This window comes from Triticum dicoccoides, chromosome 4A, assembly GCF_002162155.2.
Source record: "Triticum dicoccoides isolate Atlit2015 ecotype Zavitan chromosome 4A, WEW_v2.0, whole genome shotgun sequence".
NCBI classification, from domain to species: Eukaryota; Viridiplantae; Streptophyta; class Magnoliopsida; order Poales; family Poaceae; genus Triticum; species Triticum dicoccoides.
Window position 1 is genome coordinate 585,587,617 of NC_041386.1, and position 15,807 is coordinate 585,603,423.

Consider the following 15,807-nt stretch of genomic DNA (forward strand, 5'->3'; position numbering starts at 1 on the left):
CTCGCCCGGCGCTCCGCCGCAGCAGCCGCTGCCGCTGCCCGATGCGCCACCGCCGCAGCTGCTGCAGCTGCAACAGCCACCGCCGGTCAGCTCCGGCCCCGCATCGACCGCGCCGGCGGGAGTCCCGCTCCACCAAGTCCAGTCCCCGCCGTCGTCATCACCGCTTCCGTCTTGGATCGCTATCCGCCACGTGTCGACGGCGGTGAGGCTGCAGGCTACTGCACGCGGCCTCCTAACGCGTCGGCGTGTGCGGGAGATGCGTGGTATGCAGCTGCCGCTCCTCCAAGTTGCCATTCGCTGCGCAAAGGACCTCGATCTCATCCGCTGCGCCGGGGATCTTGGGCATGCGATTTCCCCCACGGGCAGCGGGCATGCTGTTTTCCCCGCGGGCAACGACCTTAAAGTCTGCGACATCGGCGGTTGGGGGGCGCACCCCTCCTCGTCATTCTCCATCGCAAGCCCTCCACTCTTCCCTGTGCGGTGCAGACCAACAGCCGTCCAGCAGGAAGAAGCCATGGTGTCACCGACAGCAGCGCACCACGTAGCACCACTGCATTCCGTCACCGGCCACCGCGAGAGCGCCTCTGCTGGTCACTCTTGCGACCACTTCTAGGTGGTCCTACACGTGCACTTCTTTTGTCTAGATGGTGTCCATGGGATCCAGGTGGCTGTACACGTGCACGTCCGACGTGCGGAAGGTGTCCACTTTTTGTTAAGGGGTCCAAAATAAAGTGTCCCAGTCCATTTCAGAATAATAAAACAAGCCGAGATGTAAAAGGCTTGTTTTTAGGTGTTAGGTTTGTGTTGCGTCGCGTCATGGTTATAAGTTGGTTAGGCTGCAGCTTGAGGACAAGCTGCATGTTCAGGTGGGGTGTAGTGTTAGAGTACGTAATGGGCCTAATGGGCCCGTTAGTCTTAGGGTTAATTAGAGATAAGAGTCGCTTGCTTAGGGGTCAAGTAAGCCTTGCTTGGGAGTCAAGTAAACCTCTCTATATAAAGAGAGGAGATGTATCAATCTAATCAAGCAAGAATTAAGAAAAAAATCCCTTCCATCTTGCCCGGCCGTGGGCAAAAGGCCCCCGGCCGGCCCTCTCGCGCCCTCCTTCTAGCAGCGCCATAACAATTTGTTTATTTGTTTTCTCGCATGTACGGAATTGCATGCATGCTTTTTTGCCAGAAAATGTGCTTCAGAATTATGTGTTTGCTCGGCTATGCAAAATTAGGCAGTGAACTATTTTATGTCCAGAATAGATCATTTAATTGCACATGAGTCAAACAGTTAGGGGCATCTTAGACTATGCAGAACACAACTGCACAAGAGACTGTTAGCCTAACATCCTATGAATAATCCACCTTGTCCATACAACAATTTATATTATAGCTGTTATTGTGAAGATCACTAATGGGTTGACGTCACCGCGACGATATTGTGATGAATTTTATGAAACGTACAAGAATTATTTTATTAATTTCCTCATTTATTTTCTTTGCAGATGGAGTCTCCTAAACGTTCCAGTGAACGCACTCTCTTTAAATACCTTTCCAACTCCGTCAACGCAAGTAATATTGATTGGATTACGTGTAAATGTACCATGTGATGCACATCAACTAGCTAAATTGTGTGCTTTTTAGGTGTTGTCGACATTAGTAATGGAGGGCAACCTACAGATATGAAAGAACGCAAGAGGCAACGTGCTAAGGAGCGATATGCGCAAGTGGATAAACAGAAAAAAGATGAATTACTACGGAAGCGCCGTGAAGCCTATCAACAAAAAAGAGCTCGACCATTAGTTAGTTCTGAAGAGGCGAAAGTGGGGGCAAGTCCATCCGTGCTCTCCCAAGTGCAGATAACGACAATTGGTCAAGGTGTGCTACACTATCGAGTGGCGGCTTATTATTCGCAGTTATATCATTTGCTGGTTCTCTACTTCAGCTAAACCATCTGATAATTTGTTTAACAAGGGGACATTGCATGGAACAAGGAAAATGAGGTTCTTGATGAAGATAGTGAGTGGTTAAGAAGAAATGACACATACCAAAGAGGATCAATTGATTTGCCATCCCATGGGCAAGAAAACCTCATGACTGGTATGAAGGCCGATAATTGGTGGTTAAAATGGAAGCAACTTTGTTAATAATTCATTCTGTACTATACTAAATATGTGATTTTTTTTAAAATTTGTAGATATTATTGCCATCAACAATTGCAGTAATGATGGGCCCACATCATCGATGATTCAACCACAACCCGTATATTCCAAAGAGCGGAAGAGGCTACGGGATAGGGAACGATATGCATTGATGGATAGCAAGAAGAAAAATGAACTTCTAAAAAGACAGCGTGAAGCAAGGAAATCATCATTAGGTAAAAGTTGCCTAACACTGGACAAATATATCAGTAATATCATTTAACACAGATTGATCATCATATTTCCATGTCGACCACAACTCTTACTTTAGCGTTATCATGTGACTTCATTAGAGAATATGTCAGTAATATCATTTAACACTGATTGATCATCATATTTCCATGTCAACCATAACTCTTACTTTAGCGTTATCATGTGATTTCATTAGAGAAACTTGAATCAATAAGTGCGAAGGATAGGGCACACTATGCCAATATGACTCCCAAGCAAAAGCACACAAAGATGGCATTGCGTGCGTCAGCGCGCAATACTCTAAGCAAGGATTCCATAGCCATGGAGAACCCATTGTATATCCCTAAGATTGTTCCTCATGGCTCCATACCCACATGTGATTGGTCTATTCCTGAAGTCAGCGGAACCCCTGTTTATATTTAGTCTGCTTCGGAGCAGATGTCGGATGGGGAGACCCATGATATGGATGTGAGTGATGTTCCACGGAGAAAGCATATAACACATGGAGAACGACATGCATTGATGAGTCGTCAAAACGAAGCATTCTATGAAAGTACTAAGAAGAATGAGACTGCACCGATGGATGAAACCTTGCCGATGAATTTGGAAGGCGTAAATGGTTCAGAACACCAAACCCAATCGATCATTGTTAATAATGGTAATGTTCTTCCTTTGTTATTATAATTATCTAATGGAATTCATTGATAGTTGTAATGACCATAATTTTATGTTGTATATTAATAGAAAACACATCTCCAACGCGCGAGACTGCCCAAAAACACCCAACACACTCACAAGGCAATGATTACGGTCAGTTTGTTAATTTTTAGAACAAAAAACATTGCACAACCTATTTGAGGCATAGCGCTCATATATAACTATACAATAGGTGGTGAAGAGGGCGTCATCTTGGAGGAAGACTCAGAAGACGAGGAAGGCTACATGTTCGCTGGGATTGGTACTTTCATAATGTTCCATGTTGTAGCGTGTACATCATCACGATTTTAGTACTCATATTATTCACTATCATTTCAGAGGATGACAACAATGACGATGTTGAAATGGACGAGTCTGACGACGAGTCTGCCTTAGTTGCAAGTGTTCCAGATCCCTATGACATGGTGTATAGCAAGATCCCAACAGACACACACAAGTTGAAGCCAGTGGAAGACTGCAAGCATTGTTATGCAAAGAAGTTTGAGCGTGAGACCATGGGGTTTTGCTGCCGTAAGGGGAAGATCAAACTAGCGAACCCGGATACGCCACCTGAGCTCATGAAGCTATGGACGAGTGATGACCCTGTTGCTAGGCATTTTCGTGACAACATTAGGTTTTTCAATAGCAATTTCTCATTCACCTCACTATATTGTCACCTTGATAGTGATACCACTAACACATTAAAGCATCCTATCTACACATTCCGTGCCCATGGCCAAATGTACCACAACATACAGTCATTTGGCAAACGAGATGGTTTGGATCGTAGTCACCTGGAGCTCTACTTCTACGATGATGATCCCAGTTTAGAGCATAGGTATCGCAGTTGTCGCAAAGAGCAGTGCCAGAAAGACAAAGAAGTAATCACACAACTGGTCGACATACTTCGTGGCAACCCATACTCTGAACACCTCCGTAGTATGGGTCATGTTGATCATGTGGATGACTATCACATAACACTTAACCTTGACCAAAGGATGGATCAGAGAAGATATAATGCGCCAACCACTTCAGAAGTAGCAGCTGTGTGGGTGGAGGGCAGTGAACGTCGAAGACAGTTCGGTAACAGTGTCATCCTGCATGGGAAGAATAGAGATATATATGGCATCAAGTCCTATCATGGATGCTATGATGCGTTGTCGTACCCTCTATTCTTCCCTAGAGGCGAACTTGGGTGGCATACTGATATCCCGAAGGAAGGTGTGTCCTATAAACTGTGATGGCAGCTCATGCAGTCCGTCTAGCTCGTGGTCATAGTAATGAGTCCTCTAATCCCGGTGATAAAGATGATGAGGATGAGGATGATAATGCAGGTTAGTGTCGCAATTAGTCATTACATGCGCAGTCCATAGTTCGCGGTATACTCTCCAGTTTACAACACCATATATTTTCAATTTTCTATGCAGGTTCCGGAGGGAGACTATGTATGTCTGTGCGGGACTACTACTGCTACAAATTCCAGATGCGTCCCGGGATATTCAACCCAATCCTCTATGGTAAGCGTCTTTTCCAACAGTTTGCGGTAGACACATACATCAAGATAGAGAACTCCCGGTTGGACTATATATGGGGCCATCAAGATACGATAAGGGCAGACCTGTACCAGGGCTTGGTGGATAGCTTACATGTTGGGAGGGTAGGGCAGATGCTATTGGAAAAGTGTTATCTACATTTTTATCGGTGGTCCACGGGACAAGAGGCGTCGCTACATGGATGCCATGGCCTTAGTTCGAAAGTATGGCAAAACGTACGTCTTCCTCACAATGACATGCAACCCAAACTGGGATGAGATTAGGCAGGAACTCTACCCCGGTTAGACACCTCAGGACCGTCCAGATCTCGTTGTTCGTGTTTTCAGGGCAAAGTTGGAGGAACTCAAGAATAAGTTGCTTCAGAAGGACATCCTGGGCAAGGTGAGGGCTTATGTTTATGTGGTGGAATTCCAGAAGAGGGGTCTGCCTCATGCCCACTTCCTTCTCATCATGGAGGGGCGGTACAAGCTCACATGCCCCGAGCAATATGACCATCTTATCTCAGCTGAGCTCCCAAACAAGAAGAAGTACCCTGAACTATACAAGATGGTCGTGAAGCATATGATGCATGGACCTTGTGGTGCTTTGAATCGTGACCGCCCATGCACAAAAGGTCGTCCTGCTTGCAAGAATTACTATCCTCGACCTTTCAACGCGGCTACGTTGCAGGGCAAGGATTCCTACCCGTTATACAGACGACGTGATGACGGTTGTAAAGCACTGGCCCGAAAGGAATGGCTGGATAATAGGTGGGTCGTCCCATACAACCCACACCTCCTACGTTACTTCAATTGTCACATCAATGTTGAGGCATGTAGAAGCATAAAGGCTGTTAAATACCTGTTCAAGTACATATACAAGGGCCATGATCGAGCATCTATTTCTCTGAGTGAGTCTGACAAGGCTAACAAAAATGGAGGTATAGATGAGATCAAACAGTATAGGGACGCTAGGTGGGTGAATCCTCCAGAAGCATTATGGAGGATATATGGCTTTGAATTGAGCAAGAACTCACCACCTGTGATGCAGTTGCAACTCCATCTGCCCAACATGCACATGGTGTCATTTAGAAAGGGGCAAGATATCGAACGAGTGGTTAACCAGGAAGGTGCAGAGAAGTCAATGCTTACAGAGTACTTTGAGGCAAATAGGTTACATGAGGAGGCTCGGTCTATCTTGTATAGGGACTTCCCTGAGTGGTATACCTGGAAGACAAGTAAGAAAAATAAATATTGGAGAAGGGAATGAGATACAGGTGGACAAGTTGGAAGAACTGTGGTAGCTCATCCCGCAGAGGGTGAACGCTATTACCTACGGGTCCTCTTAAACCATATCACTGGCGCCACATCCTATGAGGACCTAAGGACGGTTAATGGTGAGATCCTACCAACATTTCGTGAAGCTGCAGAGAGAAGGGGATTGATCGAAGGAGACAACACACTTGATAAGTCCCTCACTGAATCTACATTATACGAGATGCCATCATCTCTACGAAGGCTCTTTGCAACAATACTGATAGATATCAGGAATATGCTACAATCAATGGGCAAGGACATAGAGTCATTCCCTCTTCCTGGTATCAATGAAGAATATGATACTGCCTCCGGCATGCCAAGGGAGATCTTCGAGGAATCCACCATTGAGCTCAATGTTGAGGACACAAATCTATCAGACTCACTTAATTTGGATCAGAGGAAAGCCTACGATGAAATTATGTCTGTTGTTGACAGTGATGATGGTGGCGTATTCTTTGTGGATAGGCCTGGAGGCACCGGGAAGACTTATCTATATAGGGCACTTCTTGCGAAAGTCCATGGACAGAAAAAGATTGCAGTAGCAACAGCTACGTCCGGCGTTGCAGCTACCATAATGCCAGGAGGGAGAACAGCTCATTCACGTTTCAAGATACCACTGAGCATTGATGATGGTGGGTTTTGTAGCTTCACTAAACAGAGTGGAACTGCCAAGCTCTTACAGTCAGCTTCCCTCATTATATGGGATGAGGCTTTGATGACAAAGAGGCAGGCGGTGGAGGCGCTAAACAACAGTATGCGCGATATAATGAGCCGACCAGACCGACCATTTGGTGGAAAGACAGTTGTGTTCGGTGGAGATTTCAGGCAAGTCCTCCCTGTTGTCCGTAAGGGGTCAAGGGCTCAGATAATTGATTCTTCACTGCGTAGGTCTTACCTTTGGGATTGCATGCGCCATCTAAAGTTGGTACGCAATATGAGGGCATAGCGACCCATGGTTTGCCTAATACTTGTTGCGCATTGGTGATTGCAAGGAGGAGACCAATAATGATGGTTGTGTCCGCCTTTCGGACGAGATATGTGTGCCCTGTACTGGGAAGGGCACTGATCTTGATACACTGATAGACAATGTTTTTCCCAGTCTCGGTGCTAATATGTCTGATCCAAACTACATCACCTCCAGAGCAATCTTATCGACACGAAATGACTGGGTGGATAGGATAAATATAAGGATGATCAATCGTTTCCACGGAGATGAGATGGTGTATCATAGCTTTGATTCAGCAGTCGATGACCCTCATAACTATTATCCATCTGAGTTCCTTAACACTTTGACCCCTAATGGGCTGCCTCCACATGTATTGAAGCTCAAGATAAACTGCCCTATTATATTGCTTAGAAATATTGACCCCGCGAATGGACTTTGCAATGGCACGAGGCTGGTGGTTCGAGGATTCCAGAGGAATGTCATCGATGCAGAAATTGTGCTAGGGCAACATGCTGGAAAGAGGATCTTCTTGCCAAGGACCCCCCTTTGTCCCAGTGATGACGAGATGTTCCCTTTCCAGTTCAAGAGGAAGCAGTTTCCTATTAGGCTCAGCTTTGCCATGACGGTCAACAAGGCACAGGGGCAGACTATCCCGAACGCGGGTATATACTTGCCCGAGCCAGTGTTCTCTCATGGGCAGTTGTATGTCGCGCTATCTAGATCCACTGCTAGAAAGAACATCAAGATCCTTATCGCCCCGACTACAGACAATGAGAAAAATGTCTCAGACGATAGTAGAAGGAATAGCTCAAATTACAACAAAAACAAGAGCTCCAACAATAAGAAAAAGACCTCAGACGATAGCAGCATGAATAGCTCAAATTACTGCAAAAACAAGAGCTCCAACTGTCATGTTGGTAATTACACGAGGAACATCGTCTATAGGGAGGTACTTACATCATAGGTGAGATATCTGTCACTTATACTTTCAGTAATTATACTTTGCATTTTTTATTATGTGTACATATATTTTTGAATTAAACTAGATATTTCTATATTTTTAATTATGAGAGATTTATTTTGTGCAGGTCACCTCCGTCATGGGGAGTCATTCATGTTTAACACAAAGCTTGGTATTGTGTGTTACTGAGAGAACCTGAACCAACTATGATTTCAAATAATTGTGCAATAATTGGTCATAGAAATTGCTTAACTTGATTGTCATACGATAATATGTTTGCTAAGTGAAGTTTGTGCTTCAATCACTAGGTGGTCGACAAAATTAAGATATAAGATAATTATTCACTGTTTGCTCATGACATTGCTTAACATAATAATTATGCAATATGAACACTGTATTTGAATCATCTATCGCCCGTAGCAACGCACGGGCATTTAACTAGTAAAAAAAAATCTTGATGTCACTCGAAATAAACTTACCACAATTGGAACACAATTTCTTCATATGGAAGCAAAACTGAATGACGTAATAAGTTTTGCTTCCTAAGCAAACTAGATGATGTGAAATCTCATCTTGCTAGAGTTATGAGCCCCCTCCTATGTTGGAAACCATATACCAGAAGGAAACACCATCTGATTGTCTTCGAACAATCTTGTTGGCCACCGAAAAAGAAGTATTCTTGTTAGGAAGCAAAACTAAGTGTTACTAAAAATAAAGCTCACCATAATTGAAAACATAATTTGTCATATGGAAGCAAAATTGAATAAGGAAACAAACTTTGCTTCGTAAGAAAGCAAAATACAAGACTTGGAACACCATCCAATGGAAGTTGCTATGCGTGCTGACCACACATGCACCAGTGTGTGTCCATGGGGAAGATGTGCTCTCTTCTGTCACGATAGAGCTATTAGTTTCACCAGTATCCAACATTAATTTGTAAATCTGAAGACCATATCTCATATCTATCTATATCTATATACCATATCATCAATATAAAAAAAATCAAAAACATATCTTATCTTTATCTATATCTATACACCATATCATCACCATCAATCATCATCAATATAAAAAAGATCGAAAGGGGCAGATCCTACTAATCTCGACCATCAAATTAGGTCAACCGTACGGCCTATATTGTTTCAACGCTGAGCGCTCAACAAGTTTAGCACGCATTAATATCATACCAGATATTAACATAAATGTCAAATACATAATTAATGCGCAAGTACTAGTAATATCTTACATAATATCCACGTGAAATTAATATACGTCCTAATATCAACGTGCATTGTAGGCACACATTTACTAGTTAGTATCACAAAGAGATTGTCTCCTAGCTAAAAATAAGAAAACTATGTTTGCACTCGTTTTCCAGGATTAGGCACTAAAGTTTCCGTGCAAGGCGTGTGGATCCAAAAGTGGAGGAAGGAGAAACAAGTTTTCAACACGTAGTAAAACGGAGACCTGACGGTAGCATCGTACTACCAAATGTTGGCAAGAAATAGGATTGTGATTGGTGAAGGACCACAAGCCCCCCATGGTACGCGTGCACTGGATCCGAATGGATGCTTCGTTGAGTTGGTCACTGACTTTTTCTCCCCCACCACCCAAATCTGGTAAATCTAGTCAACGGTCAACTCGCGAAATTGCACGCACATGGCCTTCACTTTTTCCCAATGGTCAACGTACTTTTCGTGCGGCCACCGTGCAGTGTAACACTGGACAATTCAAACCTAAATTGGAGGACATCATTGTGTATCCAAAATTCCGAACGTGTTCGGGCATAAAAATGAGATAAAATCCACCCATTGCGGCCGCCGGAGACGCCCCTGCGTCGGCGGACAACCACCATGCGAGCGCATTTTTTTTCCCTTAAAAAAAAAAGGTCGTCACTCACCCGCAGAGAAAAGCCTGCCCCTAAGGCTAGCCATAGTGGAGGTAATTTAGGTAGTAACTTAACACATCCCAAAATAATTTTGCTTATGTGGCAAATATTTAATGAAGAGAGAGGTGCTTGGATTAATATAATATGTTACTGTAACATAGCGCTTCCCGGGGCAAAATGGGTCTATAAGACAATAAATGAAACAAACTATGACACTACTACTAAGATACTTTGCACTATGAGGGTAGTAATTTAGACTAGTGTCATATGCTAGTATCATGCATATGATATTAGTCTATGATACTATATCTCTAATGCATAGTATCATATGTTGGTATCGTAGAGGACTATATTTATTGTCATGCATGACACAAAGTAGCACATCATTTAATATGATATATGGTATTATGATATGATACTCAAGCCTCTTTTTCTTCATTTAATTCTATACCACCTCATCAAAATTGCTTAGTTGGCATGCATGATACTATCTATGATACTCCCATTACGGGCAGCCTAAGTTACTCCCCACGATGACCAGCCTAACTCCCACCAGAAAAGAAAAGCCGTGGGCCCCACCCGAACCCAACCAGAACAAAAGGAAGCAGCAGCGGCAGAGGCAGACCACCCACCAAGGACCGCGTCCAGGAGAGCGGCGCCTCCCCTCCATAATCTCCATCTCCATCTCCATCTCCATCTCCCCCCACCCCGCAGCAGTCGTGTGGGAAGGCGAGCCGAGCCCATACACGCACGCAGCCAGCGTCCCCCTGTTCCTCCATCATCACCACCACCACCACCTCCCCCTACTACCCCTCCTCCACAGCCACAGAGTTCGCTCGCCCGCCCGCCCGCCCATAAAAACAAAAATCTCCCACGCAACCGCACCGATCTCCACCCCCTCCACCCCCACGCGGACGCGGACGAGGCCCAGCGCCGTGCCCGCCACCTTCCCCCGCGCCCGCCACCGCGCCGATCTCGGCCGACGGGGGGCCCCGGCTCGGGCGGGCATGGGCACGTGCGTGTCGCGGCCGAGCGCGTGCGTGGGGAAGCCCAGCACGCCGCGCTCCGGCGAGGCGGCGCGGGCCGGGGGGGCCTCCTCGCGCAGGCGCCGCCGCCGCGGGGGCAAGGGCCGGAGGAAGGCGCCCTCCCGCGCCGCCTCCATGGAGACCATCCAGGAGGCCGAGGGGCCCCCCGACCCCTCCGCCTCGGCCTCCGGCGACTGCCGGACCTACAGCAACCCGGCCTTCCAAGGTGGGTGGGTGGGTAGGGTAGGGTGGGTGGGATGCGCTCCCCGCTGCTTTGCTTTCCGCCAATCGTCCTTTCCGCCTCTGCTTGTTCGGGGCATAGATAGATAGATTTGATCTCGGCCCGGGGGACCATGGGGGGCGTGAGATTGCGCGCGCGCGTCCGTCCTTGTTGGGGATTAAATTAAATTACTGCATCTGCGCATCGTGCGCATCTATCTAGCCACGGCCGGGGACTTTTTTTTTTCCGAATCGATCCATCGATCGATTATTGAATTTCACTCGGCGCTGTAATTGGCACTACGGTGGTTAAGTACATGCCAGTTTATTGCGGCCATCAATGGCGATTCGTGGCATTGTACTCTCGCCAGTCCGAATTCTCACCCACCTGACGCTGAATTGGGTACTTCCTTTCCTGCAGTCACCGGGAGCATGGAGGAGGCCTGGTACGACTCCTTCGCCATCAGCGAGTCAGACGGCGAGGACGATTTCCACAGCGTGCAAGATGGTAACTACTCTCCGTATTATACCTCTGCAATGTACTTGCCTGGCTATGCGCCACCATGTGTTGATTTCAAGCCTGTTGAGCTTTTCTGTTTACTCTGCAGATGCCTTTTCACTCAACGGCTTCGAGAACGAAGCCGCATTGAGTATGAGGGATGCCAATGGTGGGAGCTTCAACGGAGCTGAAGACCACCATAGGAAGCCAAGGTCCAGTGAGCTGCCAAAGGGGAATTTGGAGAACGGTGCGAGGCCCTCTGCTAGCCATGAGGATGGGGTGAGTGTTTCAGGTGGTGCTAGCCCAAATAGTGGAGGGATACTGGACAATTGCGGTCTCCTGCCAAATAACTGTTTGCCATGTATGGCCTCTGCTGTTGGTGTGAATGAGAAGAAGAGGGCGCTTTCCACAAGCCCGACTCATTCGATGAAGATGCCTTCGTTGAAGCTTTCCTTCAAGAAGAAGTCCGGGGAAGCCAACCCGTCGTCCACGCTATGTAAGCAGTTCTTCATCCATCATTTGGTCACATAGTTTTTCTCTTCTTCCTAAAAGCTCAATTACACCGGCATCATAAATAAAATTACTAAAGAAACATTTGTGTTTTGTTCAGTGTCTACAAAGGATTTCCTTGAAAGGCCTCTAGCAGGTTCTCAAGTACAGTTATGTTTGCTGGAAAAGAAAGTGCTGAATAGCTGGTCTCATATTGATCCTGGTACATTCAGAGTCCGGGGATCTAACTATCTCAGGTAAACATCATTCACTGATTGTTTTCATAGTACGTACTAGCAACCTTGTTCATTTTCACAATGCACATTTATTTGGGAAGGCTGGATTCTTTTGGGAAGTGACTGACCTTTGGTTCAATTGAAATTCTTCAGGGATAAAAAGAAAGAGCTTGCTCAAAATTGTGCGGCGTACTATCCATTTGGAGTTGATGTATACTTATCGCCGCAAAAACTCCATCATATATCTCGATTTGTCAAGCTTCCTGATATTCAAACCTCCAGCAAACTCCCACCTCTTTTGGTGGTCAATGTACAGGTGTGTTAAGACTCTGCTAAACAGTTACACATTTGTCAAAATATATTCTCAAGAGTTAACAACATTGTTGATTTACTGATTCAGAGCTAAGGTTCTGCCTGCAGTTCCTTTCTAGTGTTTCTTAGTTTCTGTAATAATTACATGTGAAAACTCTTGTTTGTTTGGGTAGAAATATGTGAAGATGTAACTGTGTGTTTTACATCCTTTGAGCCATCTTTTTAGGTTTAGCTGTTATTATGCTTTTAATATGATGTGCAGTTTGTACATAATCAAATAGTAGCATTACAAACGATAGAAGTTATTGTATATTTGTATTTGACAAGGCTGCAACATGTTAGGTATTTGCATTTGATGGATATACCTAGGAGAAAGAGGAACCCGTTACTGATTTAATTAAGTAGTAGAATAGTACGTGGCTATGTGCCAACTTCAAGTTGAAGAGGACTTGAACCTGGTTGGTGGGCAGTGGGCTTGTACATCCACTCCCCCTCCTACCAGTTGCTTATGTGACCCCTGGATGATTAATAGCTGAGACAGTGTGTTCACGACGAATACTTTAACTTTCAAGATAAGGACACTGCTATAAAAAGTAGAGGCCAACGGGGAAAGGAGGTTCTGTGGCTCTGTCTTCAGAAAAAAGCAACCTGATTAAGAGAGGCAATGTCTTGTTCATCCTACAAAAGAAATCAACAAGCTTTAATTTCGCCCCACATGGCTTTGAACTAGGCTCCAAAGAGTCGTTAGTGCTCCCAGTATCAGGTTCCATGATACAAACGGGCATGATAGAGCCCCTGATCAACCTAAAGGGTGCCTGAATTCTCTTGCAGTAGTTCAGTAAATTGTCAGTTGAGTAATTAAGATTGATGAATTTGAATTTATGCTTAACTGGAGTGATTTTTTCCTACTGACATTCTTTGCCCCTGTCACATACTCCCTCCGTTCCAAAATAGATGACTCAACTTTATACTAACTTTAGTACAAAGTTGGGTCATCTATTTTGGAACGGAGGGAGTATTAATCAGTGGTTTGACAATGTCGCCTTTTGTGCATTTTTATCAGGTTCCACTATATCCTGCTTCGCTCTTTCAGAATGAAACCGATGGGGAAGGCATGAGCTTTGTTTTGTATTTTAGGCTTTCCGAAGGTTACTCAAAAGAGCTTTCACCCTTATTCATAGAGAATATCAGAGTAAGATTTTTGATGGTTCTCATATATTTCACAGCTTCGCCAACTATTTACATTCTGTATATATAAGTTAGCTATATGTAATGAAGATGATAGTTCGGATGCCGTAGTGCAGATGCTATTTGTTTGGTATAATATCCTTATGTTGAGAATGGCCATTTTCTAATCAGTTTCTGAATGTGGTGAAAAATTGATACAATGCCCAGTGAGTAGCTTCTCTAGATGTTTGAAATGGATAAAATAATTAGAATGATATTGTTCAGGAAATATAGAATATTCTTAAGTTGATGAACAAACTTTTCCTGCATTTAAACCTGGGAATACCAGCTTTAGTGATAACTGAAAGGCGATTTCAGGCCTAGAGCTAAAACCTTTATATTTTACAAAGGTAAATAGGTATATACTGCATTTTCTTGTAAGTTATGGGCTGTAGGGTCAACTTTATAGGCATAAACTCTATAGTTGATCAAGATAAAAACTATAAAAGGTGTATTCTACACATTTTCATGCATTGCTGACTGATGGCTGACACTATAAAATGTGGTTTCAGTAAAGGAGGTTTATTCAGGAGTTCAATTTATAAATGATAATCTGCTAATGGCCATCTTTGGCATTTTTAGCAGAGGCACTTTTGCATTTGAAAGCACTCGTGAATTTCTATATGTAGCCAGTCCTTTTCCTGTACTAATTATTTTTAGAAGTCGACAACATTGTGACTCTTCTTGTTTGACTTTCCAAACAGAGGTTGGTTGATGATGATGTAGAAAAAATAAAAGGATTTCCTATGGAAACAAGTATATCATTTCGGGAACGGCTGAAGATACTTGGACGGGTGGCTAATCTGGAGGACCTTCCTTTAAGTGCCGCAGAGAGGAAGCTAATGCATGCATACAACGAGAAGCCTGTGCTTTCTAGACCTCAGCATCAATTTTTCCTGGTTAGTTGTGCTTTTAGTACCTTTCTAGTAGTAGCACTTAGGTAGTGCGCCACCGAGCAACAAGTGCAATGCTATAAGATACCATTAGGTCCTGTACTTTTGTTACTTGTACAAGGAGCGTGAAAGCATTTTATCTTTCTGTGCAGGGTGATAACTACTTCGAGGTTGACATTGACATGCATAGATTTGGCTACATCTCAAGGAAAGGTTTCGAGACATTTCTGGACAGGCTAAAAATATGCATGCTAGATGTTGGGCTAACCATCCAGGTATGCCACTCATACAACTGTTTCTGAGCTAATACCTCCTTTCACTTTGCTATATGCAAAGATAGTTTATTTACTGTGCTCGCTTCTTTCTCACTTTGCAGGGAAACAAACCTGAAGAACTGCCTGAGCAGGTCTTGTGCTGTGTTAGGTTGAACGGGATAGATTATGCAAAGTATCAGCCCCTGATGACAAACGGTGCCTGAACTTGGTGACTTGCAAGGACCAGCTAACCATTGTTTGTTTGGGATCTGGGAGGTGGCCTGATCATGCCAAGGCGCGGCGAGGCCCCTCGAGGTCTCCGGCCAGGAAACCGGAGGCGGACTCGTTGGTCACCGCCGTAAGAAGCGCGAGCGGCTGCATGTAAATCTGTATATCATTACATGAGCTCCGATTGCCTCTGCTGTTGTTGCTGCCCGTGATTCTGGAGTTAGTAAATATGGCTAATTTGCCCGTGAAATGGTAGGTTTAGATGCGCTGTCTCGAAACAAAAAATAGGTAGGGTCGGGCGCACCTGGAACATGAGGAGGATCTGTGGTGAACGCGAGCTGCTTGCAATGGTGTGGAATGTGAACACCGGAGGCGTTGTATAAGTGTAACCCATACCTCATGATCTCACATGAGACGAAAAATAATGGAGCATGTTCTGCAAGCCTGGAACACATGATGTTGAGTTGGTTGGTTCGGAAGTTCCCTGAAGCCTTAACCATCTCCAGCGAGCTTTGCCTGCCCTTGTCTCCGCGGGGCTGTTTGGTTCATAGCCACGCATTACCACACTCAGTCACACCTTAAGTTAGTTAGGCTAGTTTGATCAAAGTTAGGTGGTTGTTTCGTTTTAGCCACACCTAAGAGCATCTCCAACAGGCGTTCAAAAAGAGCTCCGCGCACTAAAGTTTTGTTTTTTTGGCGCCGCAC

General features: G+C 44.8%; 1 protein-coding gene across 1 annotated transcript; it reads left to right on the forward strand.

Annotated features, from left to right (window-relative positions):
• Positions 1-10,610: 10,610 nt before the first annotated feature.
• On the forward strand, positions 10,611-15,556 carry LOC119287007. The gene is made up of 9 exons (XM_037566481.1): positions 10,611-10,971; positions 11,386-11,472; positions 11,573-11,959; positions 12,074-12,209; positions 12,342-12,504; positions 13,564-13,692; positions 14,432-14,626; positions 14,773-14,895; positions 14,997-15,556. The coding sequence occupies exons 1-9, from the start codon at positions 10,728-10,730 to the stop codon at positions 15,096-15,098; spliced, it is 1,566 nt and encodes a 521-aa protein (XP_037422378.1). The 5' UTR covers positions 10,611-10,727; the 3' UTR covers positions 15,099-15,556.
• The last annotated feature ends 251 nt before the right edge of the window (positions 15,557-15,807 follow it).

Excerpts from the sequence above, each read along its gene's own strand:
- LOC119287007 (XM_037566481.1), top strand. The coding sequence starts at position 10,728 with ATGGGCACGTGCGTGTCGCGGCCGAGCGCGTGCGTGGGGAAGCCCAGC. Across the intron at positions 12,505-13,563 it reads TTTTGGTGGTCAATGTACAG|GTTCCACTATATCCTGCTTC; the intron begins GTGTGTTAAGAC and ends CATTTTTATCAG. Across the intron at positions 14,627-14,772 it reads CTCAGCATCAATTTTTCCTG|GGTGATAACTACTTCGAGGT; the intron begins GTTAGTTGTGCT and ends CTTTCTGTGCAG.